At 45.7% G+C, this 18,436-nt stretch overlaps 1 protein-coding gene across 2 annotated transcripts in view; it reads right to left on the minus strand.

The window, feature by feature from the left end:
• LOC123072195 (uncharacterized) overlaps positions 1 to 17,964 on the minus strand; it is a 31,808-nt gene extending 13,844 nt beyond the window's left edge. The window contains exons 1-2 of one of the 2 annotated variants that reach the window (XM_044495761.1): positions 17,723 to 17,964; positions 8,888 to 10,715 (exon numbers count right to left, since the gene is read on the minus strand). In XM_044495761.1, coding sequence (XP_044351696.1) covers positions 8,888 to 10,709 — 1,822 coding nt within the window. In that variant the 5' untranslated portion in view covers positions 10,710 to 10,715; positions 17,723 to 17,964. Of the gene's footprint in view, positions 1 to 8,343; positions 10,716 to 17,722 lie in introns of those variants that run through there. The other variant, XM_044495762.1, reaches the window with a different exon arrangement.
• Between the last annotated feature and the right edge of the window lie 472 nt (positions 17,965 to 18,436).

The following is an 18,436-nucleotide window of genomic DNA, read 5'->3' on the forward strand; positions in this document are numbered from 1 at the left end:
CTTGGACAGCATCAAGGCCTACTTGAATAAAAGTTTTTCAATGAAGGACCTTGGAGAAGCTGCTTATATATTAGGCATCAAAATCTATAGAGATAGATCGAGACGCCTCATAGGTCTTTCACAAAGCACATACCTTGATAAGATATTGAAGAAGTTCAATATGGATCAATCCAAGAAGGGGTTCTTGCCTGTGTTACAAGGTGTGAAATTGAGCTCAGCTCAATGTCCGACCACGGCAGAAGATATAGAAGAGATGAGCGTCATCCCCTATGCCTCAGCCATAGGTTCTATTATGTATGCCATGCTGTGTACCAGACCTGATGTTAACCTTGCCGTCAGTTTGGTAGGAAGGTACCAAAGTAATCCCGGCAAGGAACACTGGACAGCGGTCAAGAATATCCTGAAGTACCTGAAAAGGACTAAGGAAATGTTTCTCGTTTATGGAGGTGACGAAGAGCTCGTCGTAAAGGGTTACGTCGACGCTAGCTTCGACACAGATCTGGATGACTCTAAGTCACAAACCGGATACGTGTATATTTTGAATGGTGGGGCAGTAAGCTGGTGCAGTTGCAAGCAAAGCGTCGTGGCGGGATCTACATGTGAAGCGGAGTACATGGCAGCCTCGGAGGCAGCACATGAAGCAATATGGGTGAAGGAGTTCATCACCGACCTAGGAGTCATACCCAATGCGTCGGGGCCGATCAAGCTCTTCTGTGACAACACTGGAGCTATTGCACTTGCCAAGGAGCCCAGGTTTCACAAGAAGACAAGGCACATCAAGCGTCGCTTCAACTCCATTCGTGAAAATGTTCAAGATGGAGACATAGAGATTTGTAAAGTACATACGGACCTGAATGTAGCAGATCCGTTGACTAAACCTCTCCCTAGAGCAAAACATGATCAACACCAGAATTCCATGGGTGTTCGATTCATCACAATGTAACTAGATTATTGACTCTAGTGCAAGTGGGAGACTGTTGGAAATATGCCCTAGAGGCAATAATAAAAGCATTATTATTATATTTCCTTGTTCATGATAATTGTCTTTATTCATGCTATAATTGTGTTATTCGGAAATCGTAATACATGTGTGAATAACAGACACCAACATGTCCCTAGTGAGCCTCTAGTTGACTAGCTCGTTGATCAACAGATAGTCATGGTTTCCTGACTATGGACACTGGATGTCATTGATAACGAGATCACATCATTGGGAGAATGATGTGATGGACAAGACCCAATCTTAAACATAGCACAAGATCGTATAGTTCGTTTGCTAGAGTTTTCCAATGTCAAAGTATCTTTTCCTTAGACCATGAGATCGTGTAACTCCCGGATACCGTAGGAGTGCTTTGGGTATGCCAAACGTCACAACGTAACTGGGTGACTATAAAGGTAGACTACGGGCATCTCCGAAAGTGTCTGTTGGGTGACATGGATCAAGACTGGGATTTGTCACTCCGTATGACGGAGAGGTATCACTGGGCCCACTCGGTAATGCATCATCATAATGAGCTCAGAGTGACCAAGTGTCTGGTCACGGGATCATGCATTACGGTACGAGTAAAGTGACTTGCCGGTAACGAGATTGAACGAGGTATTGGGATACCGACGATCGAATCTCGGGCAAGTAACATATCGATAGACAAAGGGAATAGCGTACGGGATTGATTAAATCCTCGACATCGTGGTTCATCCGATGAGATCATCGTGGAGCATGTGGGAGCCAACATGGGTATCCAGATCCCGCTGTTGGTTATTGACCGGAGAGTCGTCTCGGTCATGTCTGCTTGTCTCCCGAACCCGTAGGGTCTACACACTTAAGGTTCGGTGACGCTAGGGTTATGAAGATATGTATATGCAGAAACCCGAATGTTGTTCGGAGTCCCGGATAAGATCCCGGACGTCACGACGAGTTCCGGAATGGTCCGGAGGTAAAGAATTATATATAGGAAGTGCTATTTCGGGCATCGGGACAAGTTTCGGGGTTATCGGTATTGTACCGGGACCACCGGAAGGGTCCCGGGGGTCCACCGGGTGGGGCCACCTGTCCCGGGGGGGCACATGGTCTGTAGGGGGTGCGCCTTGGCCTAGATGGGCCAAGGGCACCAGCCCCTATAGGCCCATGCGCCTAGGGTTTCCCCCTAGGAGGAGTCCTAGTGGTGGAAGGCACCCCTAGGTGCCTTGGGGGGGAGGGAAACCTCCCCTTGTCCGCCGGCCCTAGGAGATTGGATCTCCTAGGCTGCGCACCACCCCCCCTTGGCACCCCTATATATAGTGGGGGAGAGGAGGGACTTTATACACCAGCCCCTGGCGCCTCCACCTCCCCCCGTTAGGTCTCTCCCTTGTAGTCTCGGCGAAGCCCTGCTGCTGTGACGCCCTGCATCCACCACCACGCCGTCGTGCTGCTGGATCTTCATCAACCTCTCCTTCCCCCTTGCTGGATCAAGAAGGAGGAGACGTCTCCCGTCCCGTACGTGTGTTGAACGCGGAGGTGCCGTCCGTTCGGCGCTGGTCATCGGTGATTTGGATCACGTCGAGTACGACTACATCATCACCGTTCTTTTGAACGCTTCCGTGCGCGATCTACAAAGGTATGTAGATGCATCTAATCACTCGTTGCTAGATGAACTCCTAGATGATCTTGGTGAAACGAGTAGGAAAATTTTTGTTTTCTGCAACGTTCCCCAACAGGGTGATATGGAGGAGGATTCACACACAACAATGAATGATGAAATTTGGAGGATGGACTCCGGAGCTAGGTCGTGGAATTCCAGCCCGTAATAGAACATCAGCCCTCTCACAAAGGGATCAATCGGGAAGCCTAGCCCCCGAAGGAAGTGAGATATGAACACCACGCTCTCACCGGGCTGGGGAGAAGGAATCTCCTGCCCTTGAGCAGGCAGCCTATGCGAGATTTTGCCGGTTAGATACCTGGCATCTCTCAGCTTTCGCACGTCTTCTTCCGTAACGGAGGAAGGCACCCACCGGCCTTGAAGGACGGAACCGGACATCGTCGAAGGTCCGAAGCACCTGAAACTAGAAGCTTTGAGTGTTAGAACTCGAGGCGAGGGGCGGATTCGATTGGATTGAAAGAAAAGGGAGTCGAGCCTTGGTCTCTTTATAAAGGAGTTGAATACCAAGAGCCCTCCCCGTAACCATTTGGGACTCGCTTTCAATTAGAGAGTCATATCAAAAGGCACGGTTGGGTTACCCACACCCGTATTGATGAGAATCCCGGAATAAGGGGACACGATCTCTGCTTCGACAAGACGTGTCAAGGAAACCGCCTCGCTAAACGCGCTGAGGTGGAACAGTAAAACGATTCAAATAAAGGCTTGACTGTGGCGTGATGTCACGTTGCGGAATACGTCAGCAGATTAGATTTGTGCGGAAATTATTCTCTCTACGGTGGTATGTGGAAGGGTACTAAAAAATAAATAATACCCGAATGGAAACCTTTTGGACACCGTATTTGCGTCTGATGCTTCCCCAATGTGGCGTGGTATCGAGTTTGGACTCGAACTTTTAAAGAAAGGGCTGATCTGGCGCATAGGGAACGGCAAGAAAGTTCAGATCACGAGGGACCAGTGGCTACCAAGGAAAGTTGCCCTCAAAACAGCTAGCTTCATCCGCGGAACTAGGCTAAGATGGGTGAGCCAGCTGATGAACTCAGAAGCAAATGAGTGGAACACAAACCTGATTAGGCAGCTCTTCCACCCTTTTGATGCAGAAGAGATATGTAGAATTCGCATCCCCAGAGGCGAGTGCGAGGACTGTGTGGCATGGCACTATGAGAAGTCCGGGTTGTTCACTGTCAAAAGCGCATATAAACTGGTCGACTCCCTGAAACGCAACGGGCAGGAGTTAGCCTCAAGTTCTAATAGTGACCCTGGGGAGAGAAGTATCTGGGATGTGATATGGAAGACATCCCAGAGAGAATAAAAAATTTTGGGTGGAGGGTGGCCACCAAGGCCCTTGCTACTAAACACAATGCTCTGAGAAGAACGCTGGCCAAGGAGGATAAGTGTGATATTTGTGGGATGGAAACAGAAGATGAATTCCACGCGGTGATTGCATGCACTAGAAGTGAGATCCACTATGAGGGAGGCCTGGACTCTTCCGAAAGAATGCGAGTTCAGGTGAACCGGTAGTGATTGGCTGCAAATGCTCCTGGCCCCGCAGGCCGAGGATACCCGGAGAAGTAATACTGATCCTTTGGAAATCCTGGCACCTAAGGAATAATGTTATTCATGGGGATGGTAGAGATACAGTTTCGGGAGCCGTCAACCACCTACTTAGGTTGGAGAAAGACCTGCTGGAGGCCTCGCATGCAGACTCACCCCCAGGCGAGAAGCAGCCTTCCACCTTGCTGGCCGGCAATGCACACAGATCGGCTGTCACAACAGCAACAAAGTGGAAAGCTCCTCCTGAGGGTACAGTAAAATTGAATTGTGATGCCGCGTTCTCAGCAGAGTCTGGGAATGCCTGGGGAGGTGCTGTGGCGAGAGATCACCTGGGGGTTGTCTGCTTATCGGCTGGGAGGCAGCTACCCCAATGCAAGGCGGTAGAAGAAGCCGAAGCCGGCGCGGCGCTGATGGGCCTGACGGAACTGTCGAATATATTCAGAGGCCCAGTAATCATTGAAGTGGACTGCTCTTGCGTAGGACAGGAAATCTCAGCCAGAAGTACTTGCAGATCACTGTGGTACTCTCTGTTGATGGATATTAATCGTCAGAAGACACTCTTTGCCAAGGTGGAGGTTAGTGTTGTCAGAAGAGGGCAGAATTCCTTGGCGCATGGGATTGCAGCTGCAACTAAGGTGTCATGAGATCACTTGCTGTTAGATGATGTCCATCCTAGTGTCAGGCACACCATGATCTCTGAATGTACCACTACCAATGCATAAGTTATGCTTTGGTTCTCAAATAAAAAAAAGGCCAGATACAAAAAATTAATTCAGAGAGAAATTAGATCATGCGGCTCTAATTTTTTACTGTTCAATTGACCCTGAATGCAAAACATAGCGATACTAAACATCTGTTAAACAAAATGTCAGAAAACAAAAGGATTTACTGAAAACCATCAAGCCTCCCCTAAACCATTTCCAGAATGAAAAAAGATTTACTAAACCTGAATAATCTATGGGACATGCTTGAAAACTGAAATAATCTAGTATAACATCACACTTGGCTTTGAAATGACTACAGAAAACAAGAGTTGAGGGTTACATGCCGCCCCCCTGCTTGTATAAACACATAGATTAGACGCACGTTGGATACAAAAAAGTGCTGACTAAATGGACTCAAAAAATGAAAGTACAGAGTAACAAGGGTTGTCTGGAAACAAGTCCCATTGCATATAACTAGTTTCAGACCATCTACTGCCTTGTTAATTAGTGCATATCACTACTTTCAGATGGCTGGCCCTGGCGGGCCGCCTCGCCGCGCGTGGCTGCCGGGTCGGAGGAGAGGCCGGCTGGTCGCGCCAGGGTCTTAGTAGAGGCGCTCGGTGTCGACGGCGGCGGCGGGCGACGCAAACCGATCAAGCATAGATAGGAAAACAGAAAAGAAAACGCCGATCGAAACGGCCGGCGAGAGAGCGAAAAAATCCGGAGCAAGGGCTCGGAAAAAAGACTCTCTAGGGCAGCTGGTCAACGCGACCGGCGGACGAACCCTAGGTACGGGCGGCGCGGCCCCCGGCGGCGGTCATGGAGGTCGACATCCCCGGGGGCGGCGCGCAGGTGCGGAAGCGGCGGCAGCTAGGGTTTAGGATCGACTTGCGATAGATACCATGTTAGAAGGGAGAGAGAGATTTGATGGAATAGTTTGTTGTATTGCTTGAGCCTCTCGTGGGCATATATATAGGAGTACATGATCTAGTTGGAGTACAAGGCAAGTCAGAATATTTCTTAGTCTAACCTATGTTTCCTAATACAATCACGTTACTCAACAGGTTACATGCCGCCCCCTGCTTGTATAAACACATAGATTAGACGCACGTTGGATACAAAAAAGTGCTGACTAAATGGACTCAAAAAATGAAAGTACAGAGTAACAAGGGTTAGATCCCATTGCATATAACTAGTTTCAGACCATCTACTGCCTTGTTAATTAGTGCATATCAACTACTTTCAGATGATCCACTAAACATTCTGCAGGAAAGCACTCAACTCTCAGGAATATCACGACCATTACTAATTCAAACTAAGCCAGCAAAATCAAGCTGACAAATGATACTCTACAGTTTCTTCACTGTTGGATATTTGCCCTCAGGATTGGTCACATCAAATCACATTGATTCAGTTACCTCCCCCTGGTGGCGAGCGCGACGGGGCAGCTCCGCCGAGCTCCTCTCCAGGCGAGCACCTCTCCCTACAAGCTGTCCTTCCCTGGGGGGGACACACTGCGCGCCATCTCCGCTGCTAATCACCAGTGAGGAGCCCCCCGTTTTCCCTCCGCCGTCTCCGGCCCGCCTCGACCAAACCACGCCGATCTCCACCTCAGATAGAACAAAAAGCGGCCGTCCCACAAAACTAAGTAGAAAAATTCAAAAACACATTTTTTTCACATGATAATACATGTATCATTCATATCATAAATATCAAAGTACCAAATCATGATAAAGTCCGACATGACAAAACCAAATAGAAGCTGAACATCTCATCTCTGAGCTTGACACCAACTTTCGTCACCTGCCTCCGGCACCACCATAGCAGCTACCGACGAAAAAAATGACAGATCACTTCCTCACCCGAGCTCGACGCATCTTCATCGCTGATATGCAGCTTTGTGGACCTCCAGTGTGGCTCATCAAAAGTAAAGGCCATTGCCGTTGAACGAATCAGACCGGGGCAACACCTACCATCCATCAACCACGAACTCAGCACACATTCCGTCTTCCAAATGTCATCAATGCAGACCACAATGTACATCTGCTCCTGGACTATCTCCCAAGCTCCGTGCCGACAAGGACACATGTCCACCACAAAGATGTCGTCGCCACGATATCACTGCTTGAACCGGCTGGTTTCCAAATCCATTGCTGACCATAGATACGATCGTCTCGCCAGAAAAGAATCTGGAGTTTCTTTATTCAGCATCGCCGTCGCCGCCACCAAAGACAAGACATCGAACAATCCAAAAAATCTAAGCTACTAGGACCTACTCCCTCCGTTCCAAAATAGATAACCCAACTTTGTACTAAAGTTAGTACAAAGTTGGGTCATCTATTTTGAAACGGAGGGAGTAGAACCTAAAGCTAAAACGATCCGTACGCGCGGGAAAACACATGACGCGTCATGGAGCTATACCCCGTCGCGGAACCGTAACCAAGGAGGACAAACGAGGCGCTAAGATTCGTGTGGATCGAACGGACTGAAAAACAGCCTGAGACGAATTCATTTTCAGACGACTGAAAAAATAGTAAAACTGAATACTCATACTAACTGAATTTTACATAAAAAATGTTGGTACTGCTGAAAGCAAGAATATCAGCATTTATTCCTGCAAACAAATTGTGTAACTTTCGATAAAACTGAGCACAAGGCACGAATTCGGTATGGACCCTGGAGTTAAAGGAAAAAGTCATGAGGCAAGACATTCCTCGTTCCTTTGAAGCGTCACCACTCTCTCATCAGACAAACAAGCAGCGGGCAGAAGTGCTTGTACATTAGCCAAGCCTTCTGATCTTCATCGCAGTTGAGCTTAACAGATGTGACATTTCAATTTCATTCCAAGAGGAATAACAGACCTCTCAAGACCATAATGCTAGCATCTCAAGGCACTGATCATACATGACTTGCAAAAGCATTGTTAATTAAACACTCATAGATAAAAGATGCATTCTATCATTGTTCATCTGCACAAGGCTTTCTTCCTTGTGACCCTTCACAAAACACATTATGGCATCGTCACCAAAGGCATATATTTACACATAACATTAGCCTCTGCTTAATTAACCCTCGGGCGAGCCGAGGGCTTCCACAGAGATACTGTACAGCCAGCCATGGCACACAAGGCAGACAAATAGGAGTAGTTGCTGCTTTATTATTTTGTTACTACGGTTGATCTGATGGTTTTAGGAAATTAATTGGGGCACTCCAGCTGCTTCATTTTCGCCTCCGTCGACTGGGTCGAACTGGCACCGGTAGGAGCTGCAAGCCAAGAATCTGAAGCAACCAAACTGACTAACCAAAATATATTATTATCCTCCAAAAGCACGGGAGTACAAAACTTCTAGTGCAATGAAAACAATTAACACCCCAACAAAGCAAGTTCACAACAATAACATCACGAGCGCTGTGCTACAAAAGCCACAAAATCCTGCTCCAGCCGGATGCAATAGACCCATGGCACACGCACAACCATGCCATATATGAGAATGTACTAGTACAAGCATACAACAGATAATAGAGTTTCACAAAGGAAGTACAACACACAATAATCGCAGTCTTACACCAGATTAACAAGCGCAGAGTCATCACAAACGCAACGTCTTGATTACATAAATCATAGAGGACATACGTCGACCGAGTGTAGCTCCTACCTCGATCACCTTTAGGCCATCTTGCTCTCCTTCATCTAGGGTATTGCAGTAGCAGCAGGCCGCTCCAGGATGCCAGCATGCATAAGCAGCGCCCAGACGTGCGTCACAAACTCGCCACCTTCAGCAAGAAGTTCAATGTGACCAGCCACATTATCAGATGGGGCGATATACACCAGCATCTCTGCCCAGAAATCCGCCAATAGATCCCAACGGATCACCTGATCCTCCATGTCCTCCAACAACTTTCCTAGCCTGACACCCTTGCTCAATAGTTGTGCGGATGTTGCCTCTGTTGCATCAGCTACATTTGATGGAACTTCATCAACGACATTTGGCAGTCCTCTAAGCTTTTCATACCTCTCCCTCGGCGATACGAGTCCTTGAAGTGTTTCTTTTGCTTCTTTCTCCAGCTCATCGAGCGTACACTCTGACTCTATCGGACGGCCTGGAAGCAACTTCGGGGCACAAGCTACCAAGTATGCGACATACTTGGACAAGCTAGTGGCAACACCTCGGTTTGGATGCACATCATTTTCATTGGGGCCTGCGATTGTTTCTGAGATCTCGCAGTAGCTAGTCGCGACATGCCATACTAGTATACTGTTGGTGAGTGTAAATCCATCATCAGTCTGACATGCCCAGCAGAGCCTATCATGCATGTCGTGTCTCATCAATTCTGATGCCCCATTTGATAGATGCCCATTGATTGAGTTCCTGATAACCCGTGCGACTGCCTTCTTCACCTCCATTGTCAACTCTACAGGATTGCCAGTCTTTCTACTCTGAAAGCGTTGCTTCAGCCGATCCCAAGAACTGGAACTGAAGGAATCAAGGACTGAGTACTGGCCAATGGTGTTGCGCCAATAGTGAAGCCAACGGTGAGGTCTCCCTAGAAGCAAAAGAACCTTCTTTATTCGTTCGTTTTTTTGCCAGGATGGATTTGTTGCATACGTACAAACCAATGATACTTTTGACCAGTCAGAGGCAAAATATGAACATATCTGCAACAGCTCGAATAGTGACAGTGCAACCAAGGCTGCTACGGTTACCACAACGTCACGTCTGCTGGTTTCGACCAAAAGATCATCCAAAATAGAAACTTGCTTGTTGGAAACAGTAATAGCCCATGTACCCACAGCAATACAGACAACTGTGATGGCAAATGAGGTAGCACAATAGAACTTCTTATTTCCATACATAATGGAAGCATACTTGGTGAAGAAGAAGTCATATATAAAAGCAAGCTCTGCTTCAATCACTTGGAATGCTCTTTCATATTCTTGTTCCGTTTGCAGCAGCCCATCAAGAACAAGATCACGAGACTTGTCAAGCTTAGACTCGGGACAACTGTAGCCAAAGTATCGCCGAACCACAAGATGGAACAGAGCAAATGAGAGACAGAGATCTTTGAGACGACGTATACGAGGACTGTTGGAAGATGACAAGGCACCAATGTTGTTGGACCAGATCTGCTCCAGTGTTATTGGACTATCTCCGGTTGCATTGTGTATGAGAACAGGGTACCTATATCCCTGCATGGTACGGGGATTGTAGCATGCGCTGGGTTGGTGCTCACGCTTCATGTAGTCGGCCAGCCACTTGATGCCATTCTCTGACGATGGTTTGCTTGCTAAGCTTGCCGCCTCCCACTGTCCATTGACTCTCCCTGCCAATGCCATTGTAAAAATAAGGGTCGTGATTGTACCAATGCGCGGAAGAACGTCCATAGCGGCATCGTCAACGCTGGCTAAAGCCATGCCCATGTAGAACATGAACAAGAGAATGTCACAAAAGATCTTCATTGTGCTGTTCTCGCCAAACTTCTGGACTGATATTGCGTTGGTACCCCCAAAAGAAAGCATGGCCAGAAACATCGTCCACACTAGAAAAAGTTCGTTCTTGATTAGCTGCTGCTGCATCAATCCAAGTGTGTAGGAGAGAAGTGGAAAGGACACTAAGATCACTCCCTCGACTCCATATCTGATAATTATGCTCTTACAATGACGCCGCATGGGCGCTCCAATGGCAAGGACAATCATAAACACAGCTGCCACCATCACGAAACCTTCCACCCGGTCTGCCTTGTTCCTGGGTTCTAGATTACTGTTGATCCAACTCTCTGTGTAGTTTCTGCATGCTTGTTCTTCCATGGCTCTATTCATTTCCCTCTGCATACGATTATTCAGGTAGAGAGGGTCAAATTAATATAGCAATACGGACAAACATACCTCTATATACTACTTACTTTCCTTACCTTCTGAGTCAACTTCACTTCAGTTTACTTATCAAACTTCTCCTCAAAATATAAGCTAAATTACGGGCAGGATTGAAAAAACATTTATTTACACAATCACATTAATATGGGCAGGTAAATCACAAGTTAACGTACTAGAATATTTATATCGCCTTCCAACGCAGGGGCATTGTCCTAGTACACTGCTAATATAGCATGCATGGGTCAGGGATTTTTTCTTTCACAGTCGACCACAAACTGGACAAAAACATGGTGTACGTCGGGGTAAGGTAGGGTGCTCAAACACTCATGGATACTGAATGAGAGCTAAAATGTCCTCTAGTAACCGCGCGGGCCCTAGAGCGTATCGAGGCACTATCAAATCATGCACCTATCATTCTTGATTCTAATTCTAAAAGTCCATCTGCTCGCCACCTTTTAAAGTTTGAATTGGGATCGATGGTTGCACCGGGAAGGCTTTGCAGACATAGTTAAAGAATGTATGGGAGAGGCCCGCCGTTGGTCGTACACCGTACCTATTCAAAGATGATACTTTAAAATAAGGGCTACAAGGCAATACGTCTCTGAGTGGGCGAAGTACACCAATGGGATGTAAAGAAGAAAAGCAATGCCTGTCCACCACCATGATGACCTTGAGACTCACATCTTATCTCGACAAGATATTGAATTGAAAAATCAATTTAATGAGAAGATTGCATGTGTTTTGGGAGAAAAGGAAATCAAATATTACCAAAGATCTAAAGCCGACTTCACATTGAAGGGAGACAGTAATACATGATACTTTCAATTAGTTGCCAATGTTCGACACGGGAAGAAGTGCATTTTTAGTCATCAACAAGGTGAGGAGTGGATCGAAGGTCAGGAATAGCTCAAAAGATATATCACCAATTACTACAAATCTCTTTTCAGGGCGCCAGACGAAGGAAATTTCACCCTTGATGAAACCTGAACAGATGATATTCCACGAGTCATGGCAGAAGAAAATGATACCCTCATGGCACCTTTCTCTGAAGCGGAGGTGAGAGATGCGATGTTCCAAATGGAACATAACAAAATCTAGGCCCTGATGGCTTCCGATGTTGACAGAACATTAAATACCATGGTATACCTAAAAGTCATTTGTATGAGCCCATCAGAGGTATTTTTACGTGGCAAAAGGTTAGGCTAAATGAAAAGATATATTGTGGTAGAAATATCTCGTACATAAGGTATAAACAACCGAATATGCAGAACGAAAGCAACTGCAGAAGATTCCCGAGAAGTTCCTTGACGTCAGCCATGACGCATTCGGGGGATGAACCCCCAAGCAGACGAGACACGCGTCATCCAAGAGGGATGTCCTCGCGGAGCACTCCACCGACTAGGCATTAACTGCCCGGCCAATCTACTTTGCGTAGCCCAGCGCAGGGCTACGGGTAGGGCCATCATCACGACGACCCGAGGGGCGAGTGACAAGATCGAACGTTGGCGTGGCCTAAAGCAGGAGGAGAGCGGTATGGCGCGTCACATCAGAGGAAATAGTCGAGCATCTGACACATTCCAATGTCAGCTCATCTATTGCAGCATGACAGGAGCAAATGGACTGCTCCAACTGACCATAATTTGTATATCGTTTTGTATATTTTCATAGACCAAATGTGGTACCCACAAGCCTATATAAGGGGAGGGCCACGGTTGAATGAGGGACAGGCAAACATACATCAACAACACCACCTACAACCACGAGCAAGACCAAAGCATAGTAGCTAGGAGGAGGAAGAGAGTTAGGAGTGTTCGGGCACTCTAGCTAGTTCCCTGACCACCACTGGTCTCACACCGACCACCACCTTTGTAACACTCAAGCACCTGTACTCCCCATTTTTTTATCAATACCAATAGGACGTATGGTTTTACACTAACATGACAGCCTGGACCTGTAAAAAAATCACTTGTGTCCTTGTTTTCTTGCATGCCTTTCATAGTGGATCGACAATGTGTTTAGTCCCTGGCCGAACTCACATACAAGGTATCCTTGATCCCTGGTGTTTGGAGAACACAGTCCGACATATTTCTTCAAGACTGACCTATTGGAGTTATTCAATTGTCTTCGTGTCGGCTAACTTGACATTTTCCATCTTAATTTTAGCGAGATCATTTCTATGACGTAAACTAAGGAGGCTAGGCGAATCCATCAATATAGAACCATATGTCTCCTTAATGTCAACTTCAAAATTTTCACCAAAGTAGCTAGTAATTGGTCAATGCGGTTGCTGACAATGTTTTTCCGACCATCTCAAATATCTTTCATGCAAGGAAGGAATATACTCGAGGGAATAGTAATCCTACATGAGACCGTTCACAAGATGCACCAGAAAAAAAATGAGTGGAGTAGTTTTGAAGATTGACTTTGAAAAGGCCTATGACAAGGTCAAATGGTCATTCCTTTAACAACCCTGAGAATGAAAGGATTGTCCGATAAATTGCGGCAGTGGATCCAAAATTTTGTTACTTGAGGTTGAGTGGCTATAAAAGGGACGTAGGCCATTACTATCAGATGAAAAGATGATTACATTAGGGTGACCTCATCACCAAACAAAGAATTGCCTAAACGTGTTCTAGCAATTTCTTACCCAAATAAGTTTTCACAAAATATGTTTTAAATGTGTTTTTGGTAAATTAAAATGCGAGATCTTTTAATGACCCATGTTTAAAAATGAAAGGAGGGCCCACAAAAAGTATGGAGGAATTTCTGTACATAGTCAATCTAATAGTTTTTCTGCACTTTTGATTTATTATTGGATGATGTGATCAGAGCTGTCCTACAAACATCATACTAAAAAAGTTAGTGTGATGGTTGGCTAATCCATAGCCCAAGCACCTATCTATTTAATACTTTCGAGTACTGCGCAACAGCTTTCGCCCCCTGTTGTTTTGGCCCGCCCTACCCCAACGTTAGACACGGTTCATCTTTCTAAGACCACTCTCCCAAAACCTTCGCTATAACTGTTGGGATTTTTTACCTTAGACCACTCTCTCCTTTAATTCAACCTTGACGCGATGTTGTGTCACGCAGGTCGATTTTCTGAAGGGCACATCAGTAATCACTTCCGTTGCAACGCACGGACATGTGTGCTAGTAAGTTTTAAAGAATGGTGGGCGGATGAAACTGCAAACATGCCAATTCTGTTTTGCTAATTCTAAGCGACCTGCGGTTTTTTGCGCTTATTATAATTAATTTTGACATAAGAAGGAACTCACTAAGTAAACATAAATTAAGAACGAGGTACATTACCGTAGCGTGCTTCCTCTCCGTCCTGTGGGCTGCAGCGCGCCTGCGGTGAGGGCGAATTGACGAAGCAGTGGCAAGGAAACACGCAGGCCAGCTACATATATTGCCAGGTGTTGTGAGGGTGTCGACGATCTCCAAGTCATCGCCCTTGTCGACCAGTACCGCCGCTTCAACGCGCACCACACGTAATAACGGACAAGTGGACACAGAGGCATCCTTCGCAGCTTCATCCGTGCCAATATCTTATCACTCGCCTCTTTCTCGTCAGAGCCCGGAACCTGAACGGTGCCGGTGGATGTCAGATTGATGATGGATCCGTTCTGGGACGGGCCGCAGACGTCCACCACGATGCGGTTATGGTGCCCAGACTGATGAGCCATGCTGGGCGCCGGAGAATGCGACTCTGTCTCGCTGACGTCCACCGCCGCGAGGGATGCCGCCGCCTCCAGCGCCCGGTGTCGTGCACGGCGGGCACACCGTGCCATGGCCTCGTCGGACGAGGCCCATGGTGGTGTGTCTCGATGCTCGGCGCGCCAATGTACGGGTTGCGCGTCCGTCAGCGCGTTTGGACGCCAGACGAACCGCGCGGCCTCTGGCGAGGCAGCTACGGCGGGCCCAGCGCCGGATCCATGCGCCATTTGGCCGGACGCAATGGATTCCCGATGGAATGAATTCGAGCGCAGCCGTGCTTGGGCCTTCTCCCGGGTGCGGCGAAGCGCAAGCCAGACGGCCATCTCCTCCTCGGGGCCGCGTGGGATGAACTCGGTGTCAATGGATCTGGAGTGAAGAATTTGGATCCACTGCCCGCCATGTCGGAGATGGCCGGAAGTCGTCGGAGACGAGTTTGGGTGACAAAGGGAAGTGAAGTGAAGTGGCTAGGTTTGAGGGAGGCCGTCTGGGTCAAAAAATCGTGACCGGGCAATGACTAGGCGGCCCGTCCGAACGTATGAGACGGGTTTGAGGCGCCCAGCTGAAGATGCTGACCGAGATGGATAACATAGAAAGAGCGTAGCTCCTCGCCTTTCGAGCTTCATATTCCGCTAACAATAGATGTATGCAAGCTAACAATTTTCTTACTCCGCCAACAATAGATAGGCCCTTTTTTCTAGTTCGCCCATGGCCCCCTCGAAGAATACGACCGCCCTGCTTTTTTTTTCCTTTGACTTTGCATGCTGCTGGGAGCTCCTATACAGCGCTGGAGTGCGGATTCGCGCCGCTGGCGCCTGCAGGGACGCGAACTGGGCCAGCCCAGGAAACGGAGCGAGGCACAGCGATGTTGTTAGATCGCAAAAATGTCCGGAAATGTGGTAAAGCCAGGATTTGAACTCTAACTACATGTGCAGTCAAATTCGAACATAGCAACTAAGCTGATCTATCCACGCTGTTTATTCTGAGGACAAATAGTCCTTATTATATACCCAACCTATATTATTTTACGATAAAATGAAAAGAAAAAAGAAAAATGAATGCACAATATAAAAAACGTGAATTTCAAGAAAGTTCATTAAATTGAAAAGGTTCGTACAAACTGAAAAAAAATGTGAATTTGAGAAATTTACACGAATTTGGAAAAAGTTCACAAAAATTAGGATAAAGTTCATGAAATTTTGAAAAAAGTTCACAAATTTGGAAAAAGTTCATCGATTTTGAATAAAAATGTTCATAAAATTGGAAAAAACAGTTCACTGATTTGAAAAAAGTTCGTTAGCTTAGAAAAGATCATCAAAAATTGAAAAAGTTCATCAAAATTGAAATAGAAGTTCATCGATTTTGAAAAAGGTTCGTCCAAATTGAAAAATGGTCCACCAAATTTGAAAAAGTTCATAGGATTTCAAAATAGTTCATCAAATTTGAAAAATGTTCATCAAATTCAAAAGGATGCAGGGGGAACCTGTTCATACAAAAACACAAAACTAAAAAATGAAAAGGAAAATGAAAAAAAAAAGAAAAAAGAAAGAATAAAAGAAAAGAAAGGTTTTAACTTACCAAAACCTACTGTGAGGCGGGGTGGTAACGCAAACATGGAACGACGAGTGAGGTCCCAGGTTCGGAACCTGCTCTATCGCTGCAGGCACCAGTTTGCGAAAATGCATATGAACGGAATAGGAAACGCCGCTGAGCTTTGCTACACGTACAGATAATTACGGGCTGTGATTAATTACATGCTGACATGGCAAAGGGGGATTGGGAGGAAGGAGAGTGAGGCGGGCCACCTCGGTGGGAAATCGGGGGGGGGAGAGGTTTAAGGAAAGTTTCGTAACAATCTTGTAACGGGCCCGTACGTCTAGGATTATTGCACTGACACATGAGAGTTGTGACAGCAGACATCAGCAAGTCGGACATGTAAAAACACTGGAACTTTCGGCTGAAATGATCTTGTATTTTATTTATTTATATCTTTTAATTAATCTATCTATTAACTTTTATTTACTAATAAAGGAAGGTGATATTCTTAGTCTGTCATGCTATTTTTTTAGTAAACCCTTGGATGCTTCTAGTAATCAAACAGGAGTTCAGTTTTAAGGTACATTTTTGCTTTTGCGGAAAATCCTTGATAATTCTGGTAATCAACCTGCAAGCCAGTTTTAAGTCAGATTTTCGCTTTTGCAAAACCCCTATGATATTTGGGTTAATCAACCCTCAGTACTTATCAAATGCTTTTAAAAAATATTCATATCTTTTAAACTTTAACTTCAAATTTAACATGTTATATATGTGGGATTTGATTAAAAAATATGTAGAATTTGAATATGATGTTATTTTACTTGTTAACTGTTCTAAAAATGCTATTTAGGATGCAACCTTAATCACCAATGCATGATCCGTCTTTTTTTCATACCGGTGTTGACCTCAGGAAACAAGCATTGAGCATGAAAGAAACCATATATACTGTGCATGCATATCTCGCCAAGACCCCACGGGAAAAATAAGAAGATTTGTCATATTGTACCGCGAGATATACGCCTTAGGATTGACAACATTCAAACGCATTGTGATTGTGTGAGCACTGAGGCACCGTCGTGGAGGGTGGGAAGGATGATATGTGGCAGCAAAGATAGGATGCCATGTGTACCTATTGGGGTCTTGAGTCATGGTTATTAGGTTAGGGTAGTGTGGTATTTTTTTTCTTCTGTTGCAACCTTAATTAGTAATTTTTAAATAAATATTAATAAATAAGTATTAAAAATTATGATTTCTTTTAGTTGTAGTTTGTTAGTGTAGCAAGTGTGGTTGACAATTTTCATGTGAAAGATATAGTAGCGCTTCATCGGTGGAAAAACAAAATTAAGTATAACATTCGGTGTTCAACTCGTTATTTTTGCATATGTCAAAATGCTTAACCTTTTTCCCATCAAAATTTGCAGGTAACATTTGGGTGTTACAATGCCCACATCTATTTTTTTTTTAAAATCGACAAAAAATATTTTTGGTTCACAGGAGCATATGCTCCCGAGAGTAGAATTGGATTTCCGAAATATCACACGCTAGATCTCCCAAGATAATCTGCTATATCGTGCAGCAAAAGAGAAAATATCACCTGCCAAACTTCCCAAGATAATCTGCTTTATTGTGCACGATCGAGTGGGTTTGTGTGCACGTTCAGCAGCAGAATTAGCTCCGGCATGCATGAATGGATTGAGGTGAGATCTTACCGGTGACCACTGAAGAGCGTGCGTCCTGGTGCGGCTGCAGGAGAGGGACGTTCGTCTGGACTCCGGAGGGTGGAGGCTGGCTGCTGATCTCCGGCTCTGGTTTGGAACACGAAGGAAGCTGGAGTAGCAGTCTAGCAGAATGAAGGTGGAGGGGAAGGCCTCTCTCTTTGTGCCCTACACTAAACTACTACACTGCGCAGGTCAATAATTGGAACCGAAACTCTGTTTCAGCATTGCCACTGTTCTAGCGTGGCCCAGCATTCGACTCGTTTGTAAACAACAAGAAATTAAGGTATCAACCTACTGTTACGATAAGGTCCGTTGTCCCACACGGGTCTACCTACTGTTAATCAGCTCGGCTCCTAGCTCCACACTGATATTTATAAGAAATAATGTTATCAACCTACTGTTACGATAAGATCCCTTGTAACAGGCACCTAGGCACCATGCAGGTAAGGCCCATACGATTGATCACTTTCCAAATATTGTTGCATACCATACGTGCCATAATAATGCATGTTATTATAATACCTTGCAATTTATTTCCATCTATAAAATGGCATCCTAGTTTCCTTATAAATATGTATGCATTATAATACCTTGTCTATGCTCTCTTGCTTTCGCCTTGTACTCGTAACCGGAATACAACGTGCGCACACATATGCTACACCCATCTTTATATTTTGGCTACTAAAAATGTAAAGATACTGCCAT

This window comes from Triticum aestivum, chromosome 3B, assembly GCF_018294505.1.
Source record: "Triticum aestivum cultivar Chinese Spring chromosome 3B, IWGSC CS RefSeq v2.1, whole genome shotgun sequence".
Taxonomy (NCBI): domain Eukaryota; kingdom Viridiplantae; phylum Streptophyta; class Magnoliopsida; order Poales; family Poaceae; genus Triticum; species Triticum aestivum.